The sequence below is a fragment of the Ambystoma mexicanum genome, chromosome 7q (genome assembly GCF_040938575.1).
Source record: "Ambystoma mexicanum isolate Mex_15411 chromosome 7q, UKY_AmexF1_1, whole genome shotgun sequence".
Classification (NCBI taxonomy): domain Eukaryota; kingdom Metazoa; phylum Chordata; class Amphibia; order Caudata; family Ambystomatidae; genus Ambystoma; species Ambystoma mexicanum.
Genome location: NC_090941.1, coordinates 979861868 through 979884283, shown reverse-complemented (window position 1 = coordinate 979884283; position 22416 = coordinate 979861868). Strand labels below are relative to the sequence as shown.

The 22416-nt window shown below is 45.3% G+C and overlaps 1 protein-coding gene across 2 annotated transcripts in view; it reads left to right on the top strand.

Moving 5' to 3' along the window:
• The window catches only part of FCHSD2 (FCH and double SH3 domains 2), a 1767327-nt gene that overhangs the window by 729005 nt on the left and 1015906 nt on the right, over nt 1–22416 (top strand). For both annotated transcript variants that reach the window (XM_069640094.1, XM_069640093.1), the window contains exon 5: nt 16304–16448. In XM_069640094.1, the coding sequence (XP_069496195.1) occupies nt 16304–16448 (145 nt within the window). The remainder of the gene's footprint in view (nt 1–16303; nt 16449–22416) is intronic.

The following is a 22416-nucleotide window of genomic DNA, read 5'->3' as shown; positions in this document are numbered from 1 at the left end:
AGAACTACAGGAAGCGGAAAAAGAGCTAGAAACAGCGCTCAGCAGAGAAGGTAACACCAAGGAAGACACTGAAACCATACTAAGGCTGCAACAGAAATGTGCAGGACACTGGGAGAGACTATGCAATCTAAACTATAAAAAGTATGTAGAAATACAACGTGCCGGAGGAGATAAACCAGGGAGGGTGTTGGCATGGTTATATAAAAGCGAGACCCCCAGACCTCCAATTAGAGCAGTAACGAAGGAGGATGGACGTACAGTGGACACCCAAGAGGGCGTGAATCGTGAATTTCTAGACTACTATCAACAATTGAATGGGGATGAAGGGGGAAGTGACAGCAGAGAAATAAGGGAAACACTGGAGGACATAGGCATGCCACGAATCGGCACGGAGGAGCGAGAGGATTTAGATGCCCCGATAACCTTGGAGCAGCTAGAAGAGGTGGTAAAGCAGCTACCCACCTGCAAGACCCTGAGGGCCGATAGACTCCCTAGTGAATTTTATAAAATGTATAGAAACAAGGTGCTTCCCCCACTATTGGCAATACTAAATGAGGCATACGAAGGAAGGTTGCCGGAGTCCCTGAGGGAGGAGATTATCATACCGCTCTATAAACCTAATAAGCCTGGCAAGGATTGCGGATCTTTCAGACCGCTGTAAGGTCTTAATCAAGATAGCAAAATGCTCACGGCGGTTCTGGCAAACAGAATGAGACGGATCATTAATAAACTAATACACCCGATCAGACTGGATATGTGCCAAACAGGAATATATCCAATAACCATAGACGACTTCACCGAGTCATCGGACACACGAAAGGGGACGCGGGTGAAATTGCAATTGTATGGTTGGACACAATAAAAGCCTTCGATTCAGTCAAATGGTCTTGGCTGATTGCAGCTCTGTCCAGTTATGGGATAGGGGCTGGTTATCTTAAATGAGTCAAACTGCTATATAGCGCACCGCTGGCCAGGGTTAAAACGGGAGCAATAATATTGGAGAGGTGGCAACTTAGTAGGGGTACTAGACAGGGATGTCCATGTTCCCCTATGCTGTATATCTTAGCACTAGAGCCCCTGGCGATATATCTAAGGTAACAGTATGCATAATAGGAATTAACATAAAAGGGGAGCTGCACTTAGTCTCCTTGTACGCTGACGATAGAGAAGAAAACCTCGAATATGTTTTGGAAGTGATGGAGCGATTTTCGTCGCTATCTGGCATAGCAGTGAACCCCAAAAAATCATGTATATTTCTGCTGGGTAGGTATGTAAGGATCCTGCGGGATCAATTACCAATTCTACAAATACCGTGGGAGGTCACCACGTTCAGATATCTCGGGATAGACATTTACCATACGGGGAGGCAGAGCACCAACATAATACTGAGAAAGCGGTCAGGAGTATGGAAAATAGTATGAAATTCTGGGTAAAGCGCCCCTTGGCGATGATGGGAAGAGGGGCAATGCTGAAAATGGTACTGCTGCCGAGATTGTTGCATTCTTTCGTGAACATAACTTATCTGATACCAAGGCAATTTTTTTCCTAGGATACATAGCATATGTAGGGAATTTCTCTGGCACAGGACAAGGAACAGAATTGCCCTTTTGAAGTTACATAATTCGTATGATAAGGGGGCAATAAAACTGCCAAACTATGAGATCTACTATTTAGCGAGCCAACTACAATATGTGGCAAAGTGGTTATCGGAAGATCCAACCTCAGAATCTAGGTTGTTTAGACAAGAGTGTGGCCCATTCTTCCTGAAAGAAATGATATGGTTGCCAGAATCAGATATGAAGGAGTGCTCAGAGATGATGACACTGGGATGGGATATATGGCATAGGGTCTGTCAGATAATGGAGAACCCAGCCCTGTGCTCCCTGCAAGTGCCACTTGTCACATTGACGGGAAATGAAGGCCAATTAAGGAAGACGATCAGAAAGCACTGGGAACCGGTAGGGATAGCAACAGTGGGAGACATATGGCAAGAGGGGAGGATAAAAGAATTTGGGACGCTGGTGGAGGAAACGGGGTTGCATACGGGACAATATATCACATATCATAGGATGGTGCAGTGAATCCAAGAGACATGGTCCGAAATAGTATTAGAGGAGCAACCGGACCCCGCCATAGAAATGATATGTGATATGGCAGAAGGAGGGCACAAGATATCCAGGATATATGAGCTGGTGATGTTCAAAGTGGGGCAGGAAGTGGTACAACTGAGACAGGACTGGGAGGAAGAAATGGGTGCCCCTATGAGTGATGGGATATGGGAGCGGGCCCAAAGGTACCATAAGAAAGTGTCAAGGAATGCAAGACTACAACAAATACAACTGTATATAACCCACAGGGTTTATATGACACCCCAGAGCATAGCTAAATTAAAAAACGCAGAACGACAAACATGCCCTAAATGCGGCGAGGAAAATGCCGGGATGAGGCATATGTTCTGGGCTTGCCCAGAAATTGAGAAATTATGGGGAGAAGTAGCCCACAAATTAGAAGAAAAAGGGATTGAGATAATCGTTGAACTAGCATGGGCATGACTGGTAGGGGGTTTCCCAGATCACGTAAACTTAAACATGTAAGTAAACTAAAAGATTTGGCATATATACTTGCGAAGCGTCGAATTGCTATGGGATGGAAGGCAAGCCATAGACCAAGGATAGAAACATGGTGGAAAGGCCTTCAGAAATGGGCAGAAGCTGAAACTGCAGTATGGCAAGAAGCTAGTAACACTGGAGGGGAGTAAGAAGCAGAAACCTTGACAGCCTGGAAACATTTAACAACCACACTGTTTGGGCCCACTCGGAACTAGTCGAGCGACCAGGACCCAGAAGAGAACACAGTAGAGGGAACCTCGCTGCAAGATGAAGAAGCAGATCGTGAAGTAGTGTAGGCTTGGTTGGGGGGGGGGAGGGAACGGGAAACGCAGCAGACATTGTTTGAGTTGCAAAAAATGTGTAATATTGTAATATGTACTGCAAGTTTGGTTGTTGTTTGAAATAAAATTAATACAATTGGTTTAAAAAAATATAAAAAGTATCCACCTACCTGTGATTTTAAATGTACAGTTTTGACTAGACATTGTAATTGACCATTCATCCATTTTTTTTTCCGACCATGTTCTCCTGCTTTTTATGAAACCTTGATGTATGCATAACTATATATCTGTGTTTGACAGATATTGCTTCACTTGTATAAATCATATGCACTGTATTGTATTTTATCATTGTGTAACTAAGCTTAAAGTTGTCTTATGCTATGATATGGCATTTATAACGTGCCTATACACAAGTTTTTCAAGGCGCGACGAGGCAAGGGGGGAGGGACAAGGGGAGGACAGACAACAATCCTACTAGGCCAAGTGTCATTCAGATCGTGCAAGTGCATGGGAAGGGGGAAAAGGAAAATTGCGCGGGGGAAGGAAGAGGGGAAAGTGCAGTACATGGGGAAAAAGTGGAATAAATAAGAATAAATAACAGCCAGCTGGTGGTAAGTGCAAGGAAGTGCAGACAAAAGTGCTAGTGGAGGACTGTAGGGATACAGAACGGTCCCCAGGTGCAGGGGTTGCCAGGGAGGCAGTGCAAGTGGGCAAATTGACAGGGCCTAGGCCACAGATCAGAAAGGGTGGCCAGGTAACCCGAGCAGTTTCAGTCAGAAAATCAGCAGGGGGGAGGGGGAGAGAAAGTAGAGGCAAAGAGGAAGGTTTTGAGGTGCTTCCGGAACCGGAGATGGTTCTCCTCGAGTTTCAGGAAGGCTGTTCCAGAGAGAGGTCCCAGCCGAAGAGAGTAATCTTCCACCAACTCGTTGCTTGGAGAAGCGACTGACACTGAGGGAGTTGGAGGCGGATGAGCGAAGAGCTCGAGAAGGAAGATATTTAGGAAGAGAGAGTTGAAGGTATTGCGGTCCCAGTCCCCAGAAGGCCTTGTGTACAATGCAGAGGGTTTTGAACTTAATCCTCGCAGCCACTGGGAGCCAGTGCAGATATTTCAGTCCTGGAGAGATACGATCCCTGGGCTTGAGGCCAAGGACAAGTCTTGCAGTCCTGTTCTGGATAAGTTGCAGAGGGCGGAGGGTAGAGGCAGGTAGATTTAAATAGAGGCTGTTACAATAGTCCAGCTTAGAGAGAACCAGGGCTCTGGAGACAGTGAGCTTCTGGGGGAAGGAGAGGAAAGGAAGAATAACTCTAAGGAGGTGCAGCTGGTAGTGTGACTTCTTAGAGACGTCAGAGATGTGAGGGGAGAAGGAGAGAGCAGAGTCGAAGATGACCCCGAGGTTTTTAGGATTGCAGGTGGGAGTAGGAAGAGGGCCAAGAGAGGCCGGCCAGAGAGCTGCAGGGAAGGAGGGAGTGGGTGTGCCGATGAGTAGAATCTCAGTCTTACTGGCATTAAAGAAGAGGTTGTTGACGGCACACCACTCCTGGATGGCAGACAGACAGTCGGAGATGAGGGAAGGAGAGGAGGAGGCCGAGGGTAGCCTGAAGATGAGCTGGGTATCGTCCGCATAGCACTGAAAGTTGGGACAGAGAGCGGCGATGCTGTGGGCAAGGATTGCCAGGTATTGGTTGAACAGCCAGGGAGAGAGGTTGGATCCCTGGGGGACACCACAGGTAGAGAAAAATTTGTCGGAGAGGAAGGACCCCAGTTGGACCTGGGAGGGTCGGTTGGAGAGGAAAGAAGTCAGCCACGCCAGAGCCTGACCAGTGATACCCAGGTTATCACGCAGGCGGTTGAGCAGGATGGCATGGTTGACAGTGTCAAAGGCAGAAGAGAGGTCAAGCAAGATGAGAAAGCACAGGGTATTAGAGTCAAGGTTGGTGAGCAGGTCTTCACGGATGTTGAGGAGAACAAACAAACTCGCCTTGGGGAGTTTTCACACTGCGTGCAAGGTGTTTGTGATGACCGATGCTAGTGATTTTGGTTTGGGGGAAATTCTGCTACAGAACCAACATGGTGTTGAGAAGGTGATAGCTTTCGCCTCATGGGTGCTGAGAGGGGCTGCACTTGAAGTGAGGAGTCTGAAATGGAAGTCAGGCACAGGCTTGCCATGTTTTTGGTTAAAGACTTGTATTCAAAGAAAAGGGATGGGGAAAAGACCTCTCTGACCCTGCTCTAAGAGGAATTTCCCTACCTAAACCAAATACTAAGCATCGGTCTGTTGTCAGGATGTCAAAACAAAACTGTCCTGTGTCAAACTGTTCTATTCTGACCCTCGCACTACAAACTATACTAGAAGGTGAAAATGGAAATGTCTTTAACCTTAGAAGGTTTGGAAAGTGTTCACAAAGAATAAATGACTCAAACAAAAAGTTCCTCAGAGAAAAAGGTTCTTGGTTCCCTTCCCCTGGATTCTTCCTTGCTCCTTGATGCTTTTTCCACACGATAGTTCTATGGGCCTTGCCAGGCCAACTACCACACTTGTAACCAAAAACTATTTGGTCTCACAATTTCAGGTGAGGTGGTTTCTTCTTTCTTAACACAGTCCTTTCCATTTTGCCTGCTATACTCTCCTGGCAGGACTTCTTATGCACACACTTGAACGGCCTAGTTTACTCTCTTGTCAGGACCTCTGTTTTCCCTCACTTGGAGCCTTTGCCTGCTGCTACAAATCCTTGTATATAAGGTTGGATAATGTGTCCCTATGATAGTTTATCCATTCATTGTTCTTTAAATGTTTGCACTTCGCTCATCCACACTTTAGGAGAGGGATTGGGTGCAATTTACATTATTTTCAATACGTCCATACTGTGTCTCTATATATTGCTTTTCATGTATTTGCACTCGGGGTGCTCGCTGATATGCCCCTTGTGTCCCCTCTGCTTCTGGGTGGACTCATCGGTCTTTGTTGGTGTTGGTTCTCTCTCTGGCAGTCTGCAAATGAAGGATTCCAGCTTTCCTTCTCCTCGCAACTGCCTTCTCTTCGTTCGCTGGTCCTCCGTGGCATCTGCTGGACACGCCTGTTTTCCTCTCGGCTTCGGTAAGCCCTGCGCTGCTTTTCTCCGTTTGCAAACGCCCAGGAGTCCTTCACTGGCTCCTGGCGTTTCTGCCCTCTGCAGCTTCTTTCTTCGTCTGCGAGAACCTCTGCTTCTCCACGACGGTTCCGGCTCTTTGGTTTCCCGCTCCTCACAGCAAGGTTCAGCTCTCGCTGGCCAGTTGCCACAACAGCTGTCAATGTCTCGGTTTAGCTGTTTAAATTTTCCGGGCAAAGGTGTGAGCCGGGAAACACTAGAGCGCTTGTCGAGCTTGTGATCTCAATGGGTTTATATGGACTTTGAATAAGCATGTAAAGGTTCTGATGGATAGGTGGAGTTGTTAAAGGTGATTCCATAATGTTCGCAAAGTTTGTTTTTGATTTTATACCAGGGATTTCCCTGTTCTTCATAGGAAAATGAGCAGATGCATGGCAATAGGCCATCAGGGTTTCAGACATGGGGAGGCTATTTTAAGGGAAAATAGGGGGATGCCATGTCTCACCCGATGGAGCAATGACATAACCCTCTCATGTCTCATGACATGTCTCCTCCCATGTGGTCCTCCCTCATATAGCCACCCCCAAGGTCAGAATCAGGTAGTGTAAGGAAGGCATGGTATCAACAGTAAGACAGACACAAGTGACCACAGTTCAAGGGTGTTTATTGAACTTCTAAAAGTGTTTGAAAAACGCTTATCTAATCCTAAATCTACAGATGGGAGCAACTATGACATCAAATAATAAAAATGCCGTCCTACTGATGTTTTGTCAAAATAAAAGTGCCTATACTAATAAACCTATTGCCAATCCTTTCTTCTAAATACAAATAGTGTTCAAGAAATTGTGTCAGGCCGTTGGCCTCCCTTACCCACGTTTTCAGCATGGGACAAGGCGGTACACCCGAGTTTAACGCAGTCTCTGGTTTCTCTAGCACAAGGGTGCAGTTCAAACATTAGCATCAGGGCCTTCTGTGCCCAAGTATCTTTGCCTTTCAAAGTCTCTTCTTTAAGGGGGCCTGATGCGAGAAACAAACATTACGTTCCTTTCCTCTTAGGTTTTCACATACACTCAATTTCTCAGTTGATTCACTTTTCGCTTTCCACCTCGGATCCCCCTCAGCCGGTCTCAGATCCCCTTTTGACACAATGTTCAACTTTTTGGGTGTATTTCTGTGCACCCAGGATCCTCCTCTGCCGGGCTCCGATCCACTGCAATTCAATATTCTTGATTTCTGTCGGGCTCGGATCCTTTTTCAACTCAATGTTCAATCAGTCTCCCTCCACCGGGCTCAGACCGACTTTAATTCACTTTAACACAAACTTGCTTTATATTATCAACATCGAAGACTATCGATTGTGCAAGTGATTTTGCTTGTCCCATCGCAGGACCCCTTTGATGTATTGTTTCTTTTGCCAATCTTTCATCTTTCTTAACTTTCAGTTGGACACCCTACAGCGACTTTCAAATGAGCACCCACGCAGTGCCGGACCACTCTGTCAAGGGCATTGTATCTCGGTTTCAAAGTTCAATCACTCATCTGTTCACTTTTTACTCGCGATGGCTATCACATGCATTTCATACACTTGTTCGCTTCAGCGTTCACCATACACTGTTGCTGCTTGCAACCTTGGCTTCAACACAGACCGGCTTGGTATCAGTCTCTCCAACACAACGGCTGTGTTGATTTCACTGGCGCTGCTTTGTTGTAGGAGTCAAGGATATTACCACGGCGGCAAGCGATTATCCCCGCCTTGACTATCGACGTGGGAGAGCCCCGGGTACCTCCGACACCCATTGCAGGATTCTTCTGCCTTGTTTCCTGGCCTTCCGCTTTCTATTCTTGAGGGTTCCTGAAAGTAACGATTCCTCGTCGAAAAAAAAGACCAAGGGCGCTTCCCTCCTTGCGATCCCCTTCTGCTTTGCCGTTTTCTCCTCGTATTAAACTGCCATCTTGGAACTGCTGCTTCCTTGTGGGCTTTGCCTTGCTTAAAGTGCGCTCTTGTGCTCTGCCCTTTATCTGTGTGGGGAAGTGTAATGGAAGTCAGGTTTGTGTGATGGTTACTAATTACCTGACATGACATGTCAGGCATATAGCTCGGGTGTTAGTCCGTTTTCTCTCAAATCGATCTGTCAGTGAGAAAGTGTTTGTGTTATAAAGAAGGGGGTCGAGGGATTGATTTTCTAAATATCCTACCTGGAAGGATGGGGTATCGGGAAGGGGATACTGTGTCTCGCCAACCGGTGTCGCACTCCCCGAAGACCCCTCACCCAGGTGATTTGTATTTGTATTTCTTTATTTGTATAGCGCGCGCGCCCGGCCCAAAGGCATCTGGGATCCTCCCGCACTGGTCCACCCCCAGGAACTGGATCCAAAAGCGATGGCCGGGTTCTGGCCACCTGGACGACGGATCCCACATAGGAGGAGATCACCGCCGGGAAATCAGTGACGACTCCATTGGGTTCATCACATTAAGTACTAAGTTATTGAAAAGGAGACACTTGGTGTGGTGGGGCGGCAAATAAAATGTAAGGCTTTCCTGTGGGGTACATCGTTCATGTTTTTTTCTGATCATAAACCATTAGTGGGTGTGATCTTGAATAAAGGACCTGAAGCAGTTTCAAGAAGGATAATGTAGTGGGTGACCTCGATGTAAGGGCTTTAAGTTGTGATAAAACATGTCTACGGGAAAGAAAATATTGTTGCTGATTACCTATCGAGCAGAAGCAATAGGGTTACATAGGAGGAGTATGTGGACATTCGCGAAATGGTTGAGGATCAGGTATTTTTTCTGTGATGGGACCATCACAGAGAGAGGGCTGTGGAGCAGGATGTGGAGATTCAGCGTGTTGTGAATTTTTGTTAGGACAGGTTGGAGGGATTATTTACCGACTGAAGGACTGGCGTGCTATCACAAAGTGAAGGACGAGTTGTGTGTAGATGGAGAATACTTGTTTAAGGCTGGGCGGTTGGTGCCGCTGATGCGAATGAGGAGAACCATTTTGAAGGTGGCATTTGGGGATGGCTAAGACTAAAGGGATGTTGAGGGGAGATTATTGGTGGCCTAGGCTGGATGCTGAGACTGAAGGACTGGTGAGGGAATATGCGGGATGCGGATGAAATGCTGAGGAACTTTGTTAAGCTGTTGAGTCAGCGGGGTCTGGGCTTCTATTCATGGATTTTTGCCATACACTAGAAGAACCAGTCTGGCCTTAGAGTTGTATTGGACCTTTCCGTCTTGAACCTTTCCCTTCCTCTTCAAAGGTTCAAGATGGTTACCCCAGCGCTTATAGCAGAGACATTGTGCAGGGGATAATGGATGTGCTCCCTGGATCTGAAAGATGTTTATTTGCACGTCCCGGTCTGGCAGCCCCAACAGTCCTTTCTGAGGTTCAGGATCATGGGGTTCCACTTCCAATACAAAGTTCTACACTTGGCCTCAATTCAGCTACCAGGGTCTTTACAAGACTGATTAACGCAGTGGCCGCCCTCCTCAGGGCCCAGGGTCACCACGTCTATCCATACCTAGGTGGCTGGATCATCAGGGCATGGTCTCCAGAGGCAGTGCACCACACAGCCTTTGCCCTCATGCTTACACTACATGAGTTGAGATTTTCCATCAATCTCAAGAAGTCACAGCTGGAACCTATGCAGTATCTGACGTTCCTGGGCCTCATCTGGGATACGGGCTCAGAGCAAATATTCCCCTCCGAGAACAAGAACACGGCCATCAAGAGGCCCGCGTGGCACCTTGGCATGGTGGTACCAGCACCTCTTGGGCATTATGGCACCATGCCTCCTGGCAATGCCTCACACAAGGCTCAAGATGAGGAGATAGCAGTTGCACTTTTTAGCCTCCTGGAATCCGGAGAGGGGTTCCCAGGCAGTACTAGTCCGCATTCCACCACAGCTCCACCAGGATCTGGTCTGGTGGAGCAAGGACAGCAACTTGCCGAGAGGCAGGTCCATTCGTCCGCCAGCTCCGTAGGTCACCATCACCACGGATTCATACCTGGAGGGTTGGGGAGCTACACTACTAGACAGCCACAGTGTCCATGGAGTATGGTCCCGGCAGGAGCAGGAGGCCCACATCAACTGGTTGGAGTTGATGGCCATCGGCTCGCTTTCAAAGCCTTCCTCCCGATGATCAGTGGCAAGTCGATCCTCATTCAAACTGACAGCTCCACCAGCATGTATTATATCAACAAGCAGGGGGGCACCAGGTCCCCTACCCTGTACACGGTAGCAGTCAACATCTGGGAGTGGGCCCTGGAAAACAACTTGGACCTGACAGCAATTCACCTCCCGGGGGAGTCCAACCTGGAGGTGGACAGGCTCAGCAGGTTGGGTGCAGACAACTACAAGTGGCAACTGGACTGCCAAATCCTTCAGGGAATCTTATACGGGCGGGGGTCATCCTTTACTACCTGGCCCAACAGGAGGGGTCCCCAGTTCACATCCTGGCAGGGAGATGGCTGGGCCTCACTGGGACGACACAATGCAGATTAGGTGGAACAACATGCACTCGTATGCCTTCCCTCCCACTCCCCTCGTTCACAGGGTAGTGTGCAAGATATGGGAGGCCACGCACCTATGGATCATCCTCATTGTTCCGTGGTGGCTGTTAAGACCTTGGTTCTCGGAACTCCCCCAGCCTGTCGGAGCAGCCCCCGATACACCTTCACTGGGCCCAGCTCACCTACTTTCACAACAGGGAGGCACGGTCATCCACCTCACCCCCTAGAGGTTAGTCCTCGCTGCGTGTTGCCGGAACAGGTCACAGTAAGGCATCTGCATCTGTCACAGGCCAACCTGGACATCCTACAGGGCACAAGGAGTGATGCTACTAGGTGCCTAGGGAGGTTGATTCACTGACCTGCACGTTGGATGACATGCTATCCTTCTCTGCACACATCACCCACTCAGGGGTGCAAGTAGACACATGCCGCACCTATCTGGCGGCCATCTGAGCCTACCGGAACTCAGAGGAGGTATTTTCCTCCTCCAACCCAGTGGGTGACACCTGGCAAGCCTGACCAGGCTCTACCCGCCAATCAGGAAGCCACACCCGGTGTTGGACCTCAATGTGGTTCTGGGCGCCCTGGTGCATAAACCATTCAAGCCAATGGCGTCCACGGACATCGGACTGGTCACCATTAAGACAGCCCTCCTGGTGGGCCTTACCTCTGCACGCAGGGTCAGTGAAATCCAGGCTCTGGTGGATTCAGAGCCATATACTAAACACACCCAGCATTTCTACCTAAGGTGGTCTCGTCTTTTCATCTTAATGAACAGATAGTCCTACCAACTTTTGTCGCGGACCCTAAGGACGAGCCTCAGAGGGTACTGCACTGTCTAGATGTTAGGCGAGTCCCAAACAAGCTACCTATTGATGTCACATATAGGTTGGAAATTCAGAACAACAATGGGTGACTGCAGGAAATCATTTTATGTGAAACATATACCACAAGATGCAAAAAGAGGTTTGGTTTACAAAAATATACTTTTATTTTTTGATACATAATAAAAAGGACATCAATGGTTTGTCGTCTAAAAAGACACATGTGACAACATAAAACACAATCAAATAGAGAACAAAATTCTAAAACATAAAAATACCTATTGACATGTTTCAATCTCAATAAAGCACATTAACGACTCAAGTGATGTTAGTAGACAGAAGGTGACTTCCAATAATATCAAATACAATTTATTCTCAAGGAAGCCCCCATGTTTGCCACATTAAAGTGTCCTTTTTATTATGTATCAAAAAATAAAATGAAGTATATTTTTGTAAACCAAACCTCTTTTTGCATCTTGTGGTATACATTAGATGATTTCCTGCAGTCACCCATTGTTGTTCTGAATGTCCAACCTGTATGGGACATCAATAGGTAGTTTGTTTGGGACCCCCCTTTCTTTTCATTGATCTTAGTCCGCGCCTTACAAGCCCCTAACAAAAAAAGTGGACAAACTCTGATCGAATAGTATTATTTTCCCTTCTTGATGTTAGGCGAGCCTTAAAATTCTACCTCGCCAGAACTAAGAACTTCCGGATGTTAGATGCTCTATTTGTCACCTTCGGTAGGTCAAAACCTGGCTATCAGGCTTCCAAGGCCTCCATAGCAAGATGGATGGTTACGCCCATCAAGGAGGCATATGAGGGGCAGCATAAACCTCTGCCCGCTAATATGCATGCTCACGCTATCAGAGCCAAGACCATGCCGGTTGCCTTTCAGAGGCATGTCCCGTGGCAGGTCATCAGCAAGGCGGCTATATGGGCTACGCCCTCGGCCTTCTGCAAACACTACTGCTTGGATGCCAGCTCCAGTACGGATGCAGCATTCGGTCAGGCAGTCTTGAGGAACTTATTTTCCTAGAAGAGTCACCTCTCCCCCCTGGGGCTACATTCAGTTGTAATCGCCCATACAGTATGGAGGAAAGGGCACAAGGACATAGGAGTAATTATAAGTTACTCACTGTAGTGACTAACGTACTCCTCCATACGTCCCACCATCCTCCCCCCTAATAAAACTAGTGTCATTAGGCAATGGCAATATTTTCAGCGCTTCAAAGGGGACTGAGTGGCGCCATTGGGCCTAGTCAGGGGAGCGCATGCTGGCACGGCCGTGCACTGCGTGCATCTAAATTTACATGGGAAGATGATTTTTTCTGGTGAAAAAGGTTCTGTCTCCCGTCCCTAGCGAGGTACACCCATACAGTATGGAGCAAAGGGTACTAGGGACTAGGAGTACGTTAGTCACTACGGTGAGTAACTTATCATTTATGAATGGTTTCAGAGGAGGCTAAGTACATTGTTTTGTTTCAAACTTAATTCTGCGAACTGCTTCACCTTTTAATATCAAGGGGGAGGTGAGTTTAAGACAGATCTAAGATCATACTGTAGAACAGAGGTCTTCAAACTGTGGGGGGCGCACCCGCATCTCAGGGGGGGCACGAGAGCCCAGCATGAAAAGGTGTGTTAAATGTTTTCTTTTTGTTTTTTTTTTTTTTTTAGATTGAAGGAAATGGGAACGGGCAGCTCACATGGTCAGAATGGATATTCAGTCCTTTACTCACTGACTGTTTGAATAGTACCCAAGGGGGTGATTCCAAATGTAAACTAATTGTGATATTTAAACAATGTTTATTCAGCAATAACTGCTAGCTGCATACTGAAGTAACTCCTCAAACTGGCCCACATTGGCCAAAAAAGTGGCCAATTTTGACTGGCCTACACTAGCATTTTGCATTTTTGGTACAGTCATCGCCCTATTGCCCTATAGGCCAGTCCAAGTCTGGCGGCTCATCCATAATGGGTGAGGGGGGCATCCACCCACTGGGCCCATACCCATTATGTAGGAGCCAGCCCAGTGACACACTGAGCACTCCCTCAGCTGCTTTTTCCAGCTGTGGGAGTGCTCCTGGGCTGGCTGAACTGTCAAAGGGAAACATTGTTTGCCTTTGACAGTTCAGTTCCCCAGCCACACATGATCACAGAGCCATGCAACGCCGGGGGCGTTTTGCTTCTCCAGCCTTGCATAGCTCATTGGAAATGTTGGCTGGGCCACTGCATGTATGTATGTGCGAGAGGGTGCTGCTGCGCCTCCTCGCACATACGGGCAGAGCAAGCTGGAGCGGGGCATTTTAGCAACCACACGCAGGCCGCTTCAGAAGGCACGTTTATGGTGATTTCTTTTTTATTTAAATATGTGTATGGATGCGTGTATGATTGTGTTATGGGACTGTGGTGGGAGCAGGATGTGGGGGGGGGCACTGGGCTAGTGTGGGAGCAGGGTGGGGAGAGGCCAGGGTCTGTACTGGGAGTAGGGTGCGGTGACGGCGCACAAAAGTTCATCTGGCATATTTGGGGGGGCCCGGCCTGCCCAAATTTTGCTCACGGGGGGCCCAGGCCAAAAAAGTTTGAAGACCACTGCTGTAGAATGATTAATTTCATTTTTCTGAAACAATCATTGCCGATTTGCGTCTCAAAAGCAAAGTATCTGTGCCCACTGTCTAGAATAGGCATATTTATTTTTCTATGTATGGCTGTTTGCTCAAAGGTGCAACGTAAACTGGATAGTTTGCTAAATGAACATTTTTATGAGATAAAAGTAGGAAGGCTGTAGTGTAATCCTTTTCATATAATTGAAAGTTATTTGTAGTATTGTGGGGGTTTTCCCCAGCATTGGAAATTAGTGTCCCTCCTGCTTTGCCTTTGTTTTAAATAAACCAAAATAATATTTTGATTAAAACAGCCTGTTTCTTGTCACATAATGTGTGGTGGGGTGTGTTGCAGCAGGAGCAGAAGGACTGGGGTGGGGGGGAGGCAGCGGGCATTATCTGTAATAAAGAACCCACCAAAACAGTAAATAACCATACCCTTGATCTATTTCATTATGTGGCAGCATTCTGCTTGTTCCTGTAGGTACACGGAGCCATGCTGAACTTGACAGACATTTGAAAAGTGTCTGTCTGGTTTGCTTACTGCAGGTTTTTTTAGTACAGCAATATTTTTAGTCATTTTGTAACATCTGTAACTGATGAATCCTATGTATCATTCCAGTGTGAGTCCATGAGAGGTTGGCTTGTTAATAATGACTAATAATGGGTCTAGGAGGGGAGAGCTGCAGCTCTCTGAACCAAATACCGTCTGTTAATAGAACTTAATGTATCATTGCTAATTTCTGTCTGAATTAGCCACCCCTTGATGTGTTGTGCTCATCAGTAGAAACGAGTAACCTCTTAAGCATTCAGCTTTGAAAGATTGCATGCAGGAGTAGGCCATGAAGAAGGAAGTAGACATGCATGTCTGCAATATGTTTTTTTTGTTAGCTTTGAAAAACGTTTGCAAGTTTATCATTAGCTCAAAGAATTGCAGGCAAGCGATTGTTCTTTGCCGCACACATCTAGGTAGTCTTTGGCAGCAGATGAGCAACAGCATTTCGTTGTGGACTACCGATTTCCCTGCCTTTTACAATTTAGGTCACTGTACGTTGTCTTCAGAGTTTTGGCCAGGGATGGAGAGTGCAGGGCTTTTATTTCACAAATAAAAGACTAAGCTAATCAGTTTCTAAAAATGGCCTTAAAAATGCCCAGGCTCACATTGGATGAGCTTGCGTACTGCAAAAGCGTCAGATTGGTGGATGCCCTATGTATGCCACATCAACAAGCCCTAACTTTTGTATCCTTTTTGCGCCGGAGATGAATGATTGAAGAATTCATTCGTGCCACCTCTTAGTAGGTGCTTAGGGATAAAAGCTCCTGTGCTGTGCATCCAGGGAATAATCTCCACTTCCTCTTTTTCTTGGACACATAGCAATTAATGTTAATTAGTACCCGGCACGACAAAAAAATATCATTTACCCCTGGTTGGCTGGATTCTGATCCTTACCTGATGGTAATCTCGATCACGCGACAGCGTGCAGCTCGCTCACATCTCCGTCGGCATTTTCGCTCCGGAATGGTTGCCATGGAAAGGGAGAAGGGACTATATATATATATATATATAGTCCCTATATATAGTCCCTTCTCCCTTTCCATGGCAGCCATTTTCTTTGTTTACTATGGCTGCCAGGGAAAGAAAAAACGGACTACGTTTTCTGTCAGCTGCAGCCATTTTTTTAAACTTTTTTTTTCCCGGCTGTGAAACGCAACGCGTCTCAGAGCCGGCGGAAAAAAAAAAACATTAGTACCCCGGTCTAACGGGCCAGGGTACTAATGGCAATAAGCCCCTCGACGGCGGCCATTACCGCCAACGGTAATACCCCCAGTGCCTTCGTTAAGGCCCTCGCTACACTTGTGCCTGTAACTGCTTGGGCGGTAATGGCCCGCCGTCTAGGGGCTTATTGCCACAATATCAGCACAAAGGCTTTTAATATCCTAAAGGATCTTCAATGAAAACTGCTGGTATAGGTTTAAATAACTTATGGAAAGAGTGCACGCCCACCTACTCTATTGGTAGCTTTGATAGCGACATCTGGTGTGATAGTTTTGTTTTGTCACTGCCAGGCATATTTTAGTGAAACGTTGTAGACATGCAAGAACGTTTTACTATCATGGACGTAGTAAGTTAACTTAGTCATAGTGAATATTATCCATACACCCTCATTCTTGGCTCACGAGCTAGATAAGGGCGTTGATGTTCCTGCTCCAGGAACTGTTTAAAAACTATATACCCTGAGGCTCACTTAGGCGCATTTAGAAAATTAGGCAATACCACTGTATGTAAAACATTGTTTTTTGTATGACTGATAATACATTTGTCTTGAGTGAGTTGAAGATTGACTCTGCTTCTGACCTGTCATGTGCCTATATTTTTGTTAGGAGCATGTATGCTGTTTGGAAATCGTTTCTAGAAGGTACGATGCAGGTGGCGCAGTCGCGAATCAACGTTTGTGAAAACTACAAGAATCTCATTTCAGAGCCTGCCCGGACAGTCAAACTGTACAAGGAGCAGCAGCTTAAAAAGGTAGGCCTTTTTTCCTCTGTTAGTCCCAAAATGAATTACTGCAAATAAATGAAGAACACCAGTCACGAAAACAAATAATGACAGAGTTTATTTCGCTTAAGCGGACCCAAGTTCAGCTATGTGTGCGCAAAGTGTTGCAACGGGGAAAGTAAAGACAAATATAAATATGTATTGTCCGGGGCTGGGTATGTGAATCGTGAGTCCCAATTAGTCCGCAATAGGTGCCCCTTGGTGTTCCAAAATTTCAGCCAAATCCGTCATACGAGTCAAATTATTAGCAATTACATTTTTGGGATTCCTATGGAACTCCATACTCAACTTAACTAATATATATCTATCTATCTATCTTGGTTTTTATATAGCGCTGAATCACCCAAGGGCCTCAGAGCGCTCACAGGGACAGAGACAAAACATAAAAATATGACGGGCAGACAGATGGAAAGTCGGAGGGCCAGAGCATAGAGGACGAGGAGAGAAATTACTCAGTGCTGCCATCAAATAACCACGTTTTCAGCTGCTTTTTAAAGATGTTAATGGGTCCACCATTTTTTATAGACAAGGGCAATGAATTCCAGGTCTTGTGGGCCCAAAAGCTAAAATTGATGCTACCAACTCTTTTTAGGAGTTGGCGAGGTTGAACTAGGTCCTGATTTTTTTGGATCGCAGGTTTCTCCTAAAAGGTGCATTCTGTATTTTATCAAGAGATATTTGGGAGCCGAACCAGATAGACATTTAAAAACTATTACTGCACTTTTAAATTTAATTCTTTGACCAATTGGAAGCCAGTGAAGATTCCTTCTCTCGGCCGGTATCTTCCAGTACTTAGGCCATTGATTTCCCCAACTGCTCCATTCTGAATAGTTTGGAGTTTTCTTATGTTTGATTTAGAGGTGCCCATCAGCAAGCTGTTGCAATAATCATGTTTAGAATTAACTATAGCGCCCGCTATAACAGCCAGATTGGGCTTAGTCAGATATGGGCAAATTTGGTTGGAGAAGAAGGTGCAGGTAGACTTGAGGTAGGAGACGTGCCTTTTGAAGGAGAGATGAGAATCCATAAAAACGCCTAGCATTTTTACATGGTCAGAGACCAAGATGTTGCTGTTGTTGATTTTAAAGCTTCGATAATTATCATCTAAGTTTTTTAATCTCTGTGGTGTATCGATTATCTTAAGCTCGGTTTTGGCCTCATTGAGAGCTAATGAAGTAGAAGCCATCCAGACTTGTATTGCAGAAAAAGCCTCTTATTCTGTGAGCATCTTGTTCATATTCTCCAGATAGAGTAAATACCAACTGTGTGTCATCGGTGTAATTTGTAATCCCGACACCCATGGTTCGTAGCATGTCATGCAGTAATTTAGAGAAAATGTTAAATAGAAGAGGCGACAGACATGATCCCTGTGGGACTCTTCATAAAAGTGGGATTATTAAGGAGGAGAAATTCCCCTTTACGACTGCTGCAGATCTCTGACCTAAAAACCATTTAAACCTGCCGGCCGTGGATTGGGAGAATCTACCAACTGTGATGAGTCTTTCGGCAACAAGATCATGGTTAATTAGATGAAATGCTGAAGAAAGATCCAACAAAAGAAGCAGTGCAGGATTACCTTTTTCTATGATTGAAGCAATATTATTCTGAAGGTCCAGGAGAGCCATCTCAGTGCCATGATTGGCACGAAAGCCAGATTGTTCCTCGGCGACAATGTTCTTACTTTCAACAAACTTTTGATATTGTACGTAAGCAATCTTATCAATGATCTTTAGTAAAAACAAGACATTGGTAATAGGTCTGAAGTTACCAGGTATTGAGGGATCAAGATTCTTTCTTTAGAAGAGGAGTGATCCAAGCATCTTTAATGTTATTAGGTACGTAGGATTCATCGAAGGATTAATTTACAAAGTGCGTAACCCAAGGGGCCAGGGTATCAGCGAAGTCTTTGAAAAATGTAGCTGTGAATGTTTTGTATATGTGAAAACAAAGTGCAGAGATGTACACCTCGGACTGCAGTCCGGAGATGTTGCTCTAAATCCTTTGGCAGGAATGTCGAATAATGGTATGCACACAGAAAAGGAAATTACAAAAGACCCTTTAATCCATTACTCAAGTAAAACAAAATAGGCTTGGTACAACAGGTTTCACAGCCTTCCAGCAACTTGATCATGTGCAACATTACATTGTAAAGGCCACTCTTTGGTAACACGACATAACTATGGTTGCCATGTTCTATTCTAGCCCTTTTATGTTTTCATTGGAAGCCCAAAACACAAAAGAGGCTAGTATGATAATCATGTCGGCCATATTGTCATAGCTTGCTAATCTCGACAGACCAGGGCATAAATAAAATACAGACAATCGAGAGAAGACATTAGTAAAGTGCTAGTGCTTGACAATATTTTTTCTAAACAATTGTTGCATTACAAAACATCACAGTGTGATTTTACTCACATTTTTGCAGCTGCGTTTGCTTTTTTGCAGTTTAGTGCATTGTAAAAGAGCCCATCCATGACAGTGCCAGTATTTAACAATGAATCAATGATAGCATATATATTTAACATTGGTCAATTTCTGGCAGCGGCATTCTTGATATAAAGCAGTTACTTAGTTCAATAAAGTGCAAAGTGCATCCCCTGTCTGCAGAGACCTTTAGATATGCATCATTAATTGATTCCTAGTAACCTTCTAAATATTAGGTAGTTAAATAATTGAATACAGTGCAAGGTGCATTACAATATCTGCATAAAAACTCCTTACACTTATAAGGTGCTTACATGTACTTGTTACTCCCGCTATTTACAACCACAATTTTCCTTAATGCAATTTCACAGTGCAATGTTTCTAATTTGGCAATTTGCTCAAAAAGTAAAGTGCTAGTGCATGACGTTCGATTGCATCAATGCGACTTATCAATGCAGTATTTCCAATTTGGAAGTTCAGTCATGAAATAAAGTGCTAATGGATTAAACTACTAATAAACCTCATGATTAAGGTGCACATGCATAAACTTATCATATTGATACAAGTAGGGATTTTCTGGTATTTGAATGTTTCATATTATATATAATATTTGCTAATGCTAAAAAAAATCATGTACAAACGCTCAGTAAATGGAGCAATTGTAAAAAATAGATGTCAACATTATATATTTTATTTATTTATATTTATCTATTGGGTATTTATAATGCGCCTATACAGCAAAGGTGTTTCAAGGCGCAACACGACAAAAGCGGTGGTTGGAGAACGGGGATAAAGAAAAACAAAAATTATCCTACTAGGCCTTGTGTCATTCGGATCGTGCAAGAGCCATAACAAAAACTGTGGGAGAGAGAGGAAAGGGTAAGTGCCGGTCAGGGTGAAAATAGGGCACATGGGTTAGGCAAGGGCTATGGGGAGACCAGGTGGACCAGTGCCAGGGAATGCAGAGAGTGCAAGGGAAGAAGGTCCACATGCTAAGTGGTGCGAGGAACGGGGCTGAAAGGGGCTAGCTAGGCTAGTGCATGGGGAGGGAGCCCGGAAGGGCAAGTGCAGATAAGGAGGGGGTTAGAGGGTCAGGGGAGATCAAGTGCAGGGGTAGACTGGTCGCGGAGGGCCTGGTGTCCTGTAAGAATCAGATGGAACCAGGCAGCCAGTCAAAAAGAGGCAGTGTGGGACATTAGCAGGGGAGGAGGAGAGGAGAGGAAAAGAGGAAGAGAAAAGGAGGGTCTTGAGAAGCTTCTGGAACTTGAGGAGAGCCGGCTTAAGTCTGAGAGGGGCAGGGAGATATACGACATAACTTTGTCATTGCCCAAAGTTAATTGCCAATTGACATAGTTTGGTTTGCCAATTGACACAATTTGGTATTCATTAACACAACCAGCTTAATTTAAAATCCTGCTGTCTATAACACAAATCTGCAAGCTTCCTTTCTTAGACTCTAAATGTTTCGACCATGCGATGAGACAATATATGATGAAGGAATCAAGACAGAGTCACAAGAAAGAAACAATAGTGCAGAAAAAATTATAAGATTAATACAAAGGTTTTTGAAGAACACAATGTACCAATGTGAAAATTATATACAGAAATAAAAAGGAGCAAGCGGTCACTGAGCAATAAATTGAAGGAGTTTGGGAAGGAACAGTTGTGTTCCCAAAGATGTATGTAATTCTTCATCCAGATGGCCTTTTGGTTTTTTGGTCTCAAAATCCAAGGTACACTTGGTTTCTAACTGGAGCAGTTGTAATACGCGATTCCCTCCTGCGTGATTTTTTTTAATATTGTAGATTCCAAAAAATCAAAACACTTAACGTAATTGTCCACCATGTTTATCCTGAAAATGTTGAGCCATTGCTTATGATGGATCCGCAATATTGATTACTCTGTGTTGTAGGATGCAGATTTTCAATTTCCCAATGGTGCTCTCAACATACCATTTCGAAGGGATTGTGTCCTCCCACGTATTCCTCATCTTATATTGTATATCCTCATTGCCTTCCGGAAAGCTATGAAAACCATCCTCTTCACATAAGGTCTCTCGCAGCACCATATTCGCCAATAAACTGTCTGTAATGTAATAACCAAAGATACATGAGCTGTAATGACTAATCTGTTTGTAGCAATCATAATGTGCCAACGACTGCTACCAATCCTGTACCCCCTGTAACTAAGTTCCTGCAAGTAACAGCGCCACAATGCCCCTGGGCTGTCTGCGCGCTATATAGATATAAATAAATAAATAAAATATCTTGGCAGCTTTGCAGCTTCATAAAAAATGATCTCTCAACAGAGTGCGCTGTATGCGATGCCGTCACGTCGATGTCCCTCGAGGGCCTCCGTCGAGCGCCAACGTTATTGTCAGCATAAAAGCGCATGCAGCGTTGGCTTCAGTTCCGTTTTTCCGAAAGCTTTTGCTTTGAGTTATTAACAGCACGCTTCATTGCTAAAAGCTCCCTCAACATAAGGCACATACATTCAAAACCAATCCTTCCCATCCGCTGAACTACTCGACCATCAAACTGTCCACAACCCATACAAGTACTATTACCACCCACCTTATCTATAGACCACCAGGTCCCATACTGTCCTTCAAGGACGACATAGCTCTCTTACTCTCCAACAACACCAAACCCAACTCACGACTCATTCTAGGCGATTTTAACTTGGGTCTCAAGGACCAGAAAGACAACAATGCAAACACCATCGCCAAAACTATCTACGAACTAGGTCTCACCCATCACATCTCACAACCCACACATAATAAAGGCTGCATCCTTGATTGGATAGCTGATCTCAACTGCAACACCACCATCCTCTCCAACGCACCATGCGCCTGGACCGACCACCACCTCATCACCTTTACCATCAACAAAGGCACCCAAACACCCGGCCCTGCTCCCACCGACACTCACTAGAAATAGCAAAAACATCACAGTAGAGAAACCCCTCCCCATCGACCTCTCACCCACCATCACTAACCCCACGGAATTAGTAGATCTCTACAACACAGCCATCCTTAAGGCCATAAACACCATAGCACCTCTCAAACTCCGGAAAGCCAAACCATGCGTGCATCTCAATTCCTGGTTCACTCCTGAACTAAAAATAGTCCGCAATACCAAAAGACAAGCGGAGTTATCTTGGAAACAAATGCCCTCCACCAACAACAAGACAGCATACACACTTGCCTCCAACATATACAAGACAGCCATCATTCAGACAAAAAACCATGTATAATGAAAGAATCTGTAACACCAAATCCAACACCAAAGAGCGTTTTAACATTCTCAGAGACCTCGAATCCCCCTCCCCCACTCCAGATACCTGCATCAAAGACATATCTTGGTGCACTAACATTCACAGAAGCACTCCTAGGCAAAATTGCCATGTTACAAGCCAAAATTGTAACTAAGAAAGAAAGCCTCACCTTCACTGACAACACCATCCCCCTCTCCCACCCACCTACAGCGGATGACAACAACCTATTTGAGTTCTC